General features: G+C 41.1%; 1 protein-coding gene across 1 annotated transcript; it reads right to left on the bottom strand.

The window, feature by feature from the left end:
- Nucleotides 1-1,270: 1,270 nt before the first annotated feature.
- bnip4 (BCL2 interacting protein 4) lies at nucleotides 1,271-13,825 on the bottom strand. The gene is made up of 6 exons (XM_055902437.1): nucleotides 13,626-13,825; nucleotides 13,125-13,284; nucleotides 4,854-4,914; nucleotides 4,575-4,681; nucleotides 2,236-2,385; nucleotides 1,271-1,922 (listed from the first exon to the last, which is right to left on the bottom strand). Exons 1-6 carry the CDS (start codon nucleotides 13,666-13,668, stop codon nucleotides 1,880-1,882), a joined length of 564 nt encoding a protein of 187 aa, XP_055758412.1. The 5' UTR covers nucleotides 13,669-13,825; the 3' UTR covers nucleotides 1,271-1,879.
- Nucleotides 13,826-14,046: the final 221 nt, after the last annotated feature.

The raw sequence follows: 14,046 nt of genomic DNA, 5'->3' as shown, positions 1-14,046 counted from the left end.
TCAAGGCATTGGAGTGGCCATCACAAAGCCCTGGGCAGAACTGAAAAAGCGTGTGTGGGCAAGGAGGCCTACAAACCTGACTCAGTTACACTAGGTCTGTCAGGAGGAATGGGCCAAAATTCACCCTTCCCACTTATTGTGGGAAGCTTGTGGAAGACTACCTGAAACGTTTGACCCAAGTTAATCAATTTAAAGGCAACGCTACCAAATACTAATTGAGTGTATGTTAACTTCTGACCCACTGAAAGAAATACAAGCTGAAATAATACTCTCCTATTATCCTGACATTTCACATTCTTAAAATAAAGTGGTGATCCTAACTGACCTAAAACAGGGAATATTTACTAGGTTTCAATGTCAGGAATTGTGAAAAACTGAGTTTAAATGTATTTCGCTAACGTGTATGTAAACGTCCGACTTCAACTGTAGATGATACTGTAGATGTATATTCAGTAAATTGCAGAATTCAGAGAAAATGAGGGAATTCATTTGAGCGCTCAAAAAAATACAATGTAAGTAGCAAAGATAGCTTATATGTCTTACTGATCATACAAAAAATTGGAGACATCTTATTTCACAGTGATATTGACTTGTTATTTGCTTTAAAACTGTATGGTAATTACATAACTTGGGATGCTTTGAAACAAGTGCCACTGCAGATGTGGTACCATGTACTTCATTCTTTACCTGAAAGTACCACTTCTTAGCATATTACGTACCAAATATAGTACCAGCTGAGACTGTAAAATAGTTACCAAATAAAAACATTGTTTTGTATTTGTAACATACTATAGCTATGAAAAACAAACAAAACATTATGATTGTACTCAAATAGTTGCTACATTTATGGACCTAATTGTAGACATGTTTTTATCTGATTGTCAATCACTGTGCACGTTCATCCACTCCACTAATTCCAGCATTCAAACAGTCCACTGTGCACCAGTCATTGGATGAATGGAAAGAGACAGTTGTTACAAAACACCAAAACATGTAATGACATCAGTGATTGTCATCGGGTCTTCACTCTTGTAGCCTGAATTAAATCATCTTGCTGACAAATTGAGCTTTTTTGTAAAAATAAAAAAGTTGGGACATCTGAAAAGGGGCTGATATACAGGAAGCAAACAAGTGTCTGTCCTGAGCTCATCAGCATGGGAAACTGAGGGCTCAGTTGACAATGTTGCAAGTTTGCTAGCTAGCTGAATCCAGTCAATACAATGTTGCATGTTTGCTAGCTAAAGCTCAAGACAGACATACAAGAGATGAATGCAATTGAAAGAACCTGAACCAACGGTCACTGGTTTAAACCATGACAGAGTGGTGAGGGTGTTCATTTAATTTGGAATAAGCTTTTATTTTTTTCATCTTTACCACTAACAGTAAACAATAGAATTTTAAACAAATAGGAGAATAGGTTAAATTGGAGACCCCCCAAAAGTTGGACTTTTGTTGCAATTCACACCCTGCCTTTCACATGTTGCATGAAATGTATTAACCCCAGCTTTTTTCAAAGAAAATGAGTGCAGGAAATTATTTCACAATTAATATTCATTCACATTAATCATTCCCTTAAAAATAACAAACAGGCAAAACACAAACTCAATATGCTTAAGAAAATGAGAAACAACAATGCCAATTGGCAGCAGTTCAATATAAAAAACATTCTAAATAGCGAGAGGAACAAGGCAGCACAAATCAGTTCCTGATTCAAGGCATTTCTGGGAGAAAGAAGCAGTCACAGCATTCAGAAAATAAGATGAGGCAATCAGCTAAAATGGAGAATGCTACATCAACCACCTCCTTGGATTCTGAAGTTTCCCCCATTTGAAGGCATGCCAGCTGTATGAGTCAGTGGTGTCATAATGCAGCGTCAGCTTCAGTAGGTGCTGTATGTGCTGAGGCGCCTCCCAATGTATATCCTGAGAAGAAGAACAAAATAGCAAAGGGCCATTCAAAATATTATTTTGATTCAAGTAAAAATGTATCATGGCTACTCTGAAATATCTATCCATGTCCAGCGGCAAGCTTTCACAAAGCCTACATTTCCTCTACAGGGTAGTGTTTCCTTTATTGTATTACAACTCTCAAAAGGCATTTAGCTAAAATACAAAACAATTCGACACCCATCTGGGGCACCATACTTTTAGGAATAGTAAAAGGCAGCTTTGAACGTATTCAATAGACTGCATGTATTTGTACTGTGTTTAAGTTACAAAATGCTCAGTCCCTTACCCCAGGCCAACTGCGAGTATATGAGAAATGAATAATGAAGGAAGGAAAAGCTTGAGGAAGTCAGGGGAGAGAACGCCTCCCTTCTTCATGACGCTGGTCTTCCTGATGCTGAGCGAGGCTGAGCGCCTGGGGTGTTTCAGCAGAAACTCCCTACAGAGACACAACACAGTTACAACTGGGTTAGTAAATCTTATATTAAATCAGTGATTACAGGTATCTTTCTGCGATTGAAATTCTTGGGTGGGCCACCTAAGCATTTTTTCTGGTCGCCTAAGTCTAAACAGTGGGTATGGAAAAACACTTTCAGTATAAAATTAAAACGACTAAAACCAGATATATAGTGCCTTCAGAAAGTACTCAAGACTTTTTCCACATTTTATTACGTTACAACCGTACTCTAAAATTGATAAAATAAAATAAAAATCCTCTGCAATCTTCACACAATACCCCACAATGACAAAGTGAAAACAGGTTTGAACATCTCTGGAGAGACCTGAAAATAGCTGTGCACCAACACCTGACAGAGCTCGAGAGGATCTGCAGAGAAGAATGGGAGAAACTCCCCAAATACAGGTGTGCCAAGCGTGTAGCGTCATACCCAAGAAGACTCGATGCTGTAATCGCTGCCAAAGATGCTTCAACAAAGTACTGAGTAAAGGGTCTGAATAATTATGTAAATGTGTATTTCAGTTTTTATTTTTTATAAATTAACAAAAATGTCTAAAAATCTGTTTTTGCTTTGTCATTATGGGGTATTGTGTGTAGATTGACGAGGGAAAAAATTATTTAATACATTTTTGAATACGGCTGTAACCTAACAAAATGTGGGAAAAGTCGTCTCGGGCTGGTAAACCGTGCCAATATATCCTCCAAACACAGACTTCGAGAGCATTATCACTTTTATACAACGGGTTACCAACATTTTTAAATAATGATTTACATATTTCCATTAAAAGCGTTATTTTGATTAATGTATTCATATTATTTCATCCTTCCACAAGATATAGTCCCGACACAAATATAGGGTTGCTACCCAAGCCGACAGGTCGTTCGTTCTATCGGTTCGTTTGCCGTAGACGCAACCCAGTCGTTCAGTGTTTTTGTTCTTCATGTATGGACACAACCCAGTCGTTCGTTCTAAATATTCCATTGCCATACTGGCTGGCAACATTCTTATCCCTTACTTGCTAGCTAGCCAACTACGACTAATTTACAGTCACGTCAAAAAGTGCAGCCAGAATAACCACTAAGTAAATGCATTTGAGTTTGTTTAAGCTGTTTTCTAGTGACATTTATTTGGATCCATCCACAACAATGAGCTAATGGTGAACAGTTTCGCCCGGCATAGAAAATGGGCTCGTCAGGACATGGTTGTTCAGAGGCGCTAGCCAACAACACAACTAACACAATCACTTCAAACTGAAGCTGGAAAGAAATCAAACTAGCTGCAATTCGTATTGCTTGACCTGTTTTCTATTGATATATATCCATAAAAATTATGCTGATTCATGATTTCGACTGGCTGAGAAATGCTGCCTGTCTGTCTGTCTCATCCCTCACACGTTCATTAATACAGGACAGCTGGAGATGTAATTTGAATATTGAAACAATGTTGCAAATGTCAGAGACAGACAGCAAGGTTTATACAAATCTCCACTGTTGAAAACTAAATGTTAAGACTAAAATAAATGTGAGATAACGTTTAAATGTTTTTATAGTGGAGAAGTTGATAAATTGCCTGGCTGGGCTGATGAGACAGTGGATTGCACAGGAAATGTTAACGTCATAGAATTAGTCGGTGGTACGTTGTGGAATAGACACCAGCTGGAATGCGGTTTTAACCCATCAGCATTCATGATGAGACACACTCGTTGTATAAAGATTATGGACCATTATTTTTTCATATATAATATAATCTTTGAGAATTTACAAATCACCAAAATAAAAGCTAGACAGTCAGAGAAAATGTAAAATTCCCAAAACAATGACTTTAGCAGTAATGATTTTGTTATTATGTTTGAGCAAAAGAATACAGCATTAGCTATGGCAAAATGCATATAATTGCAGGAAATTAGTTTTAAAACGGCAAGATTTTTTTTTCAGCTCCATGGTAGAATATGTAGAATTGCAGGACATTTGCAACATTTTCTCGCAGCTGCATGTCAAAATGTGTAGAATTGCAGGGAGTTTCTTTTAAAATAAGTCTCTCATCCACTAAGACCTCTAAAATTATCTATACAATTCAGTTGTGCCAAAATGTTCTCTCTCTACATTCCATTTCCATCTTCAGCATTATGAACATTGGGCCCTACTGTATATAATTACGAGGTACTATGCACTTTGGTGGGTTGTTCTCAGGACGACTGGACCAGTCCCAGATCCAGTCAGCATTCTTCTTCAGTAGATTCTCTACTTCCCGGATTCTTTCTTGGTTATCTTCCTCAGACTGAAATCAATGAAGAAATTCCTTAGTAAAACCACTTTCCACATTATAATCACAAACATGTTTCTATTATTCACCAAATGTAAAGTCTGGTATTATCATGAATTATTACCCTCTGAACATCACAATACATATCAGAAGACAACCTTACAACCCCTAAGGACCATGTATTTACCTGTGAACTGTTTCCCTCTGAGCCTCTAAACAGAAGAAGAGGAGTCTGTGACCTAAGCGGACTGGAAAGATAGACAATAAAGATGACTCAGGACATCCCTAGAACTTTTGAAATGTGTATGAGGTAATCTGCTAAGAAAGAGCATTATAAATGACATAATCCTTATCTCCACATTCTCAGGCCTTGAACAGGGATACCAAGGCTTTGCCTGGAAACCATATGTTGAAATGCATTTAATTGTATAAGGGGCAAAAACGAGCATTTGAATCAGGAAAGTTTCCTCTCACAACCTCTACAAGCCAAAATGTTGAATAAAATTATATTTTAATATACCTTACCGGTTTGCAGTAGGAATGTGAGACCATATATCCACTAAGATGGCGCCGAAGAGGATGGCTGACATTTTACATAATCCTGACCAAATTGTGCTATTTTGTTAGTTTTTTTGTAACTTATTTTTTAACTTCTTTTGTACATAATGTTGCTGCTACCGTCTATTATGACCGAAAATAACTTCTGGACATCAGAACAGCGATTACTCACCACGAACTGGAAGAAGCTTTTTCCTTTAACGAGTCTGACAAGAAGGATGCACTGCTCTCCCGGGAACAGGCCCAAATCCCTGTCATTTGCGTGAAGAAAATACGGAGCAAAAGAGGATGCAGATCAGGTTGCCTTCTGAGAATCCGTCGGCGAGCGAGTAAACTCCCACTGCCTTCCGTTCTACTTGCTAACATGCAAAATAAAATTGATAACATACGATTACCCTACCAACGGGACATTAAGAACTGTAATACCTGAACGACGACACGGATAATATAGAGCTGGCGGGATATTTCATGCACTGGCAGAACAGAGATGCTACATCTGGTAAGACGACGGGTGGGGGTGTGTGTCTTTTTGTCAATAACAGCTGGTGCGCGATGTGTAATATTAAAAAGGTGTCGATGTATTGCTCGCCTGAGGTAGAGTACCTTACGATAAGCTGTAGACCACACTATCTACCAAGAGAGTTCTCATCTAAATTATTCGTAGCCATCTATTTACCACCATAGACCGATGCTGGCACTAATTTCCCACTCAACGAGCTGTATAAGGCCATAAGCAAACAAGAAAATGCTCATCCAGAAGCAGCTCTCCTAGTGGCCGGGGATTTTAATGCAGGCAAACTTAAATCAGTTTTACCAGCATGTCACATGCGCAACCTAAAAAATAATTCAATTAAATTAAAACTCTAGACCACCTGTACTCCACACACAGAGATGTATACAAAGCTCTCCCCTGCCCTCCATTTGGCAAATCTGACCATAATTATATCCTCCTGATTCCTGCTTACAAGCAAAAACTAAAGCAGGAAGTACCAGTGACTTGCTCAATATGGAAGTGGTCAGATGACACTGATTCTACGCTACAGGACTGTTTTGCTAGCACAGACTGGAATATGTTCCGGGATTCATCCAATGGCATTGAGGAGTATACCACCTCAGTCACCGGCTTCATCAATAAGTGCATCGACGACGTCCCCCCCACAGTGAAGCCATGCATTACAGGCAACATCCGTATTGAGCTAAAGGCTAGAGCTGCCGCTTTCAAGAAGCGAGACACTAATCCGGACGCTTATTAGAAATCCCGCTATGCCCTCAAACAAGAAAGCATCAATACAGGATTAAGTTTGAATCCTACTACACTGGCTCTGATGCACATCGGATGTGGCAGGGCTTGAAAACTATTACGGACTACAAAGGGAAACCCAGACATGAGCTGCCCAGTGACGCAAGCCTACCAGATGAGCTAAATGCCTTTAATGCTCGCTTTGAGGCAAGCAACATTGAAGCATGCACGAGAGCAACTGCTGTTCTGGATGACAGTGTGATAAATAAACATTGGCTACCAAGAGGGTTATTTAAAAATATATATATATTTCACCAGGTAGGCCAGTTGAGAACAAGTTCTCATTTACAACTGCGACCTGGCCAAGATAAAGCAAAGCAAAGCAGTGCAACAAAAATAACAACAGAGTTACACATGGGATAAACAAACGTACAGTCAATGACACAATAGAAAATCTGTATACAGTGTGTGCAAATGAAGTAAGGAGGTAAGGCAATAAATAGGCCATAGTGGCAAAGTAATTACAATTTAGCAGTTAATACTGGAGTGACAGATGTGCAGATGAGGATGTGCAAGTAGAAATACTGGTGTGCAAAAGAGCAGGATTTTTTTTTAAATTTGGGGACGAGATAGGTAGTTGCTTGGATGGGCTATATGTCTGGACCTCTGGCAGTCTTTATGGGGGTGCCACAGAGTTCAATCCTCGGGCCGACTCTTTTCTCTGTATACATCAATGATGTTGCTCTTGCTGCTGGTGATTCTCTGATCCACCTCTACGCAGACGACACCATTCTGTATACGTCTGGCCCTTCTTTGGACACTAACCTCCAGACGAGCTTCAATGCCATACAACTCTCCTTCTTTGTGTCACTTCTCTTGCGTTCATTGCAAGCAGTCAGTGTACATGCAACAGTTTGGGCCGACTAATTTGCCAGATTTTTACGTAATTATGACATAACATTGAAGGTTGTGCAATGTAACAGGAATATTTAGACTTATGGATGCCACCCGTTAGATAAAACACGGAACGGTTCCGTATTTCACTGAAAGAAGAAACGTCTTGTTTTCGAGATGATAGTTTCCGGATTCGACCATATTAATGACCTAAGGCTCGTATTTCTGTGTGTTATTATGTTATAAATAAGTCTATGATTTGATAGAGCAGTCTGACTAAGCGGTGGTAGGCAGCAGCAGGCTCGTAAGCATTCATTCAAACAGCACTTTCGTGCGTTTTGCCAGCAGCTCTGCTGTTTATGACTTCAAGCCTATCAACTCCCGAGATTAGGCTGATGTAACCGATGTGAAATGGCTAGCTAGTTAGCGGGGTGCGCGCTAATAGCGTTTTAAACGTCACTCGCTCTGAGACTTGGAGTGGTTATTCCCCTTGCTCTGCATGGGTAACGCTGCTTCGAGGGTGGCTGTTGTCGTTGTGTTCCTGGTTCGAGCCCAGGGAGGAGCGAGGAGAGGGACGGAAGCTATACTGTTACACTGGCAATACTAAAGTGCCTATAAGAACATCCAATAGTCAAAGGTTAATGAAATACAAATGGTATAGAGAGAAATAGTCCTATAATAACTACAACCTAAAACTTATTACCTGAGAATATTGAAGACTCATGTTAAAAGGAACCACCAACTTCATATGTTCTCATGTTCCGAGCAAGGAACTTAAACGTTAGCTTTCTTACATGGCACATATTGCACTTTTACTTTCTTCTCCAACACTTTGTTTTTGCATTATTTAAACCAAATTGAACATGTTTCATTATTTATTTGAGGCTAAATTGCTTTTATTGATGTATTATATTAAGTTAAAATAAGTGTTCATTCAGTATTGTTGTAATTGTCATTATAAAAAATAAATGTATATAAAAAATAAAAAATAATTAAATAAAAATCGGCCGATTAATCGGTATCGGCTTTTTGGCCCTTCAATAATCGGTATCGGTGTTGAAAAATAATAATCGGTCGACCTCTAATGTGGATAATGACAAATACCTAGGTGTCTGGTTAGACTGTAAACTCTCCTTCCAGACTCATATTAAGCATCTCCAATCCAAAATTAAATCTGGAATTGGCTTCCTATTTCGCAACAAAGCATCCTTCACTCATGCTGCCAAACATACCCTCGTAAAACTGACTATCCTACCGATCCTTGACTTCGGGGATGCCATTTACAAAATAGCCTCCAACACTCTAAACAGCAAATTGGATGCAGTCTATCACAGTGCCATCCATTTTGTCACCAAAGCCCCATATACTACCCACCACAGCGACATGTACAGGTCGTGGCCAAAAGTTGAGAATGACACAAATATTTATTTTTCACAAAGTTTGCTGCTTCAGTGTCTTTAGATATTTTTGTCAGGTGTTACTATGGAATACTGAAGTATAATTACAAGCATTTAATAAGTGTCAGGGACTTTTATTGACAAGTACATGAAGTTGATGCAAAGAGTCAATATTTGCAGTGTTGACCCTTCTTTTTCAAGACCTCTGCAATCCGCCCTGGCATGCTGTCAATTAACTTCTGGGGCACATCCTGACTGATCGCAGCCCATTCTTGCATAATCAATGCTTGGAGTTTGTCAGAATTTGTTTTTTGTTTCTCCACCCGCCTCTTGAGGATTGACCACAAGTTCTCAATGGGATTAAGGTCTGGGAGGTTCCCTGGCCATGGACCCAAAATATCGATGTTTTGTTCCCTGAGCCACTTAGTTATCACTTTTGCCTTATGGCAAGGTGCTCCATCATGCTGGAAAAGGCATTGTTCATCGCCAAACTGTTCCTGGATGGTTGGGAGAAGTTGCTCTGGGAGGATGTGTTGGAACCATTCTTTATTCATGGCTGTGCTCTTAGGCAAAATTGTGAGTGAGCCCACTCCCTTGGCTGAGAAGAAACCCACACATGAATGCTTTCAGGATGCTTTACTGTTGATATGACACAGGACTGATGGTAGCACTCACCTTGTTTTCTCAAGACAAGCTTTTTTCCGGATGCCCCAAACAATCGGAAAGGGGATTCATCAGAAAATATGACTTTACCCCAGTCCTCAGCAGTCCAATCCCTGTACTTTTTGCAGAATATCAGTCTGTCCCTGATGTTTTTCCTGGAGAGAAGTGGCTTCTTTGCTGCCCTTCTTGACACCAGACCATCCTCCAAAAGTCTTCGCATCACTGTGCGTGCAGATGGACTCACACCTGCCTGCTGCCATTCCTGAGCAAGCTCTGTACAGGTGGTGCCCCGATCCCGCAGCTGAATCAACTTTAGGAGACGGTCCTGGTGCTTGCTGGACTTTCTTGGGCGCCTTGAAGCCTTCTTCACAACAATTGAACCGCTCTCATGGAAGTTCTTGATGATCCGATAAATGGTTGATTTAGGTGCAATCTTACTGGCAGCAATATTCTTGCCTGTGAAGCCCTTTTTGTGCAAAGCAATGATGACAGCACGTGTTTCCTTCCAGGTAACCATGGTTGACAGAGGAAGAACAATGATTCCAAGAACCACCCTCCTTTTGAAGCTTCCAGTCTGTTATTCAAACTCAATCAGCATGACAGAGTGATCTCCAGCCTTGTCCTCGTCAACACTCACACCTGTGTTAACGAGAGATCACTGACATGATGTCAGCTGGTCCTTTTGTGGCAGGGCTGAAATGCAGTGGAAATGTTTTTGGGGGGATTCAGTTTATTTGCATGGCAAAGAGGGACTTTGCAATTAATTGCAATTCATCTGATCACTCTTCATAACATTCTGGAGTATATGCAAATTGCCATCATACAAACTGAGGCAGCAGACTTTGTGAAAATTAATATTTGTGTCATTCTCAAAACTTTTCGCCACGACTGTATGCTCTCGTTGGCTGGCACTCGCTTCATATTCATCGCCAAACCCACTGGCTCCAGGTCATCTATAAGTCTTTGCTAGGTAAAGACCCGTCTTATCTCAGCTCACTGCTCACCATAGCAGCACCCACCCGTAGCACGCGCTCCAGCAGGTATATCTCACTGGTCACCCCCAAAGGGGGTTCTCTGCTGCCAATGACTGGAACTAACTGCAAAAATCACTGAAGCTGGAGACTCATATCTCCGTCACTTACTTTAAGCACCAGCTGTCAGAGCAACTCACAGATCACTGCACATAGCCCATTTGTAAATAGCCCATCCAACTACCTCATCCCCATACTGTTAATTTTTTTTCTTTTTTTCTCCTTTGCACCACAGTATCTCTACTTGCACACTCATCTTCTGCACAGCTATCACTCCAGTGTTTAACTTCTATGTTGTAATTATCTCGCCACTATGGCCTATTTATTGCCTTATCTTATCCTACATCATTTGCACACACTGTAATATACTTTTTCTATTATATTATTGACTGTATGTTTGTTTATTCCATGTGTAACTCTGTGTTGTTGTTTGTGTCGCACTGCTTTGCTTTATCTTGGCCAGGTCGCAGTTGTAAATGAGAACTTGTTCTCAACTAGCCTAACTGTTTAAATAAAGGTGAAATAAAAAAAAATACAGATGGGCTGTGTACAGCTGCAGCGATCAGTAAGCTGCTCTGACAACCGATGCATGAAGTTGGTGAGGGAGATATAACTCTCCAACCTCAGTGATTTTTGCAAGGCCTTTAAACAGGTAAACATTCACAAAGTCGTGGAGCCAGAATGATTACCAGGACATTTTCAACCTATCCCTGACTGAGTCTGTAATACCTACATATTTCAAGCAGACTACCATAGTCCCTGTGCCCAATTGTGCGAAGGTAACCTGCCTAAATGATTACCGACCCATAGCACTCACATTGGTAGCCATGAAGTGCTTTGAAAGGCTGGTCATGGCTCACAGCAACAGCATCCTCCCGGATACCCTAGACCCACTCCAATTCGCATACCGCCCAAACAGATCCACGATGACGCAATCTCAACCGCACTCCACACTGCCCTTTCCCACCTAGACAAAAGGAACACCTATGTGAGAATGCTGTTCATTGACTACAGCTCAGGTTCAACAGCATAGTGCCCACAAAGCTCATCACTAAGCTAAGGACCCTGGGACTAAACACCTCCCTCTGCAACTGGATCCTGGACTTCCTGATGGGCCACCCCCAGGTGGTAAGGGTAGTAGGCAACAACCCGTCTGCCACGCTGATCCTCAACACTGGGGCCCCTCAGGGGTGTGTACTTAGTCCACTCCTGTACTCCCTGTTCACCCATGACTGCATGGCCAAACACGATTCCAACACCATCATTAAGTTTGCTGACGACACAACAGTGGTAGGCCTGATCACCGACAACAATGAGAAGGGCCTATAGGGAGGAGGTCAGAGACCTGGCAGTGTGGTGCCAGGACAACAACCTCTCCCTCAATGTGAGCAAGACAAAGGAGCTGATCGTTGACTACAGGAAAATGTAACATCAACATCAATGGGGCTGTAGTGGAGTGGGTCGAGAGCTTCAAGTTCCTTGGTGTCCACATCACCAACGAACTATCATGGTCCAAACACACCAAGACAGTCGTGAAGAGGGCACGACAAAACCTTTTCCCCCTCAGAAGACTGAAAATATTTGGTATGGGTCCCCAGATCCTCAAGAAGTTCTACAGCTGCACCATTGAGAGCATCCTGACCGGTTGCGTCACCGCCTGGTATGGCAACTGCTCGGCATCTGACCATACAGTGCTCCAGAGGGTAGCGCGTACGGCCCAGTACATCACTGGGACTAAGCTTCCTGCCATCCAGGACCTATACAATAGGCGGTGTCAGAGGAAAGCCAATAAAATTGTCAAGTGGCTCCAGTCACCCAAGTCATAGACTTTTTTCTCTGCTACCGCACAGCAAGTGGTACCGGAGCGCCAAGTCTAGGACCAAAAGGCTCTTCAACAGCTTCTACCCCCAAGCCATAAGACTGCTGAACAATTAATCAAATGGCCACCGGACTATTACATTGACCCCCCCCTTCCAATTGTTTTGTACACTGCTGCTACTTGCTGTTTATTATCTATGCATAGTCACTTCACCCCTACCTACATGTACAATTACCTCAACTAACCTGTACCTCCGCACACTGACTCGGTACTGGTACCCCCTGTATATAGCCTTGTTTTTGTTATTGTGTTACTTTCCCAAATTTTTTTATTGAATTTTTACTTTAGTTTATTTGGTAAATATTGGCTTAACTCTTCTTGAACTGCATTGTTGGTTAAAGGCTTGTAAGTAAGCATTTCACGGTAAGGTCTACACTTGTTGTATTCAGCGCATGTGACAAATAAAGTTTGATTTGATTTAGTTTTCAAAGAGATGGTTCAGAATTCTATAACCTGAAGCATGTGCACAAGATAAAAATACGGGTTTACACAGTTCTGCACATGCTTCAGATGATAGAAATCTGAAAGCACTACCAGGGCTTTGAAATGTTTATTTAATTATACTCTCCTGTGGATATATTGTTTCACATTCCTAACCCCAAAAAGGTACAACTGCACGGGCAACAGGTAGTTTAAATATATAACTGTATTCAACATTCTTGCTTGTAGAGGTCGTGAGAGGTAACTTCCCTGATAGAAACACTAATTTCTGACCGACATAGAATTCAATGCAATTCATCTTCTGGTTTCCTAAGACACTAAGGCTCAACACTGTAACCATTTCCTTTCCCCATACCTGTCACATTGTGAGCTTCCTCTCGAGGTACTCCTGCTTGACTCGTGTTGGGCGTCTAGTAGTAACTTCTCCAGGTCTACATCAAGAGTGGTTGTTGAGATCTGCTCCTGGCACACCTGACTCCCACTGCCAATGTTATAGTGCAGCTCCACCCAGGAACCTGGGGATACATATTACCCACAGATAGATAGAAACTAGTTTGGCAACTTAGCTAGTAACGTTAGCTAGATATTTTCCTTTGTCGCGTTTAGTGTTGACGTTAGCTATTATTTGACAGGTTACGTTAGCTATTATTTGACAGTAGTTACGTTAGCTATTATTTGACAGGCCTTAACAATATTCCCCTGACCTGATAATTCCAGTTGAGGCCAACATTAGCTGAACTAACGTTAGGTATATTAACTAGTTTGTTAGTCAGCTATATAGACTTGCATACAAATTATGTGGTCAGCTAACGTTAGCTAAAAAGTAGCGTATTTGATATTTAATTTCTGTACTGACCCTGCAAGTTCTCCTCATACGGAATTTCCTTCTGAAGCGACATGTTTATTTAAAACGCGTTCGAATCTACCGATAGAGCTCTGTCGACGAACTATGAAAACGTTTGGTCTTATATTAATCGATCACAAGTAAGCACTAGAAGTTGTTGTGCAACACTACCAGGCAGCAGGAAAACAATTATAATGAAATCTTTTGTTGACATCGGCTAACTGAAATGTGATTGGCTAGTAACTTATGGGCTGTCGTTGGTGAACTTCATGCATGCACTGCTCACATGTACACTACTAGCACAGTGTGTACGGTCTTTGGTCAGAGGAAGAGAAAATTCGTCTCCCTCAAGCAGGTGGCGTTTATCACCCAGGAATCGATAATTTTTTTGTATGGAGGTCAAGAGAGAGTCAAATTTGGTCAACAAAAAAAT

The sequence above is a fragment of the Salvelinus fontinalis genome, chromosome 37, assembly GCF_029448725.1.
Source record: "Salvelinus fontinalis isolate EN_2023a chromosome 37, ASM2944872v1, whole genome shotgun sequence".
In the NCBI taxonomy this organism is placed as follows: Eukaryota; Metazoa; Chordata; class Actinopteri; order Salmoniformes; family Salmonidae; genus Salvelinus; species Salvelinus fontinalis.
This window is presented reverse-complemented; position numbering and strand designations above follow the sequence as displayed.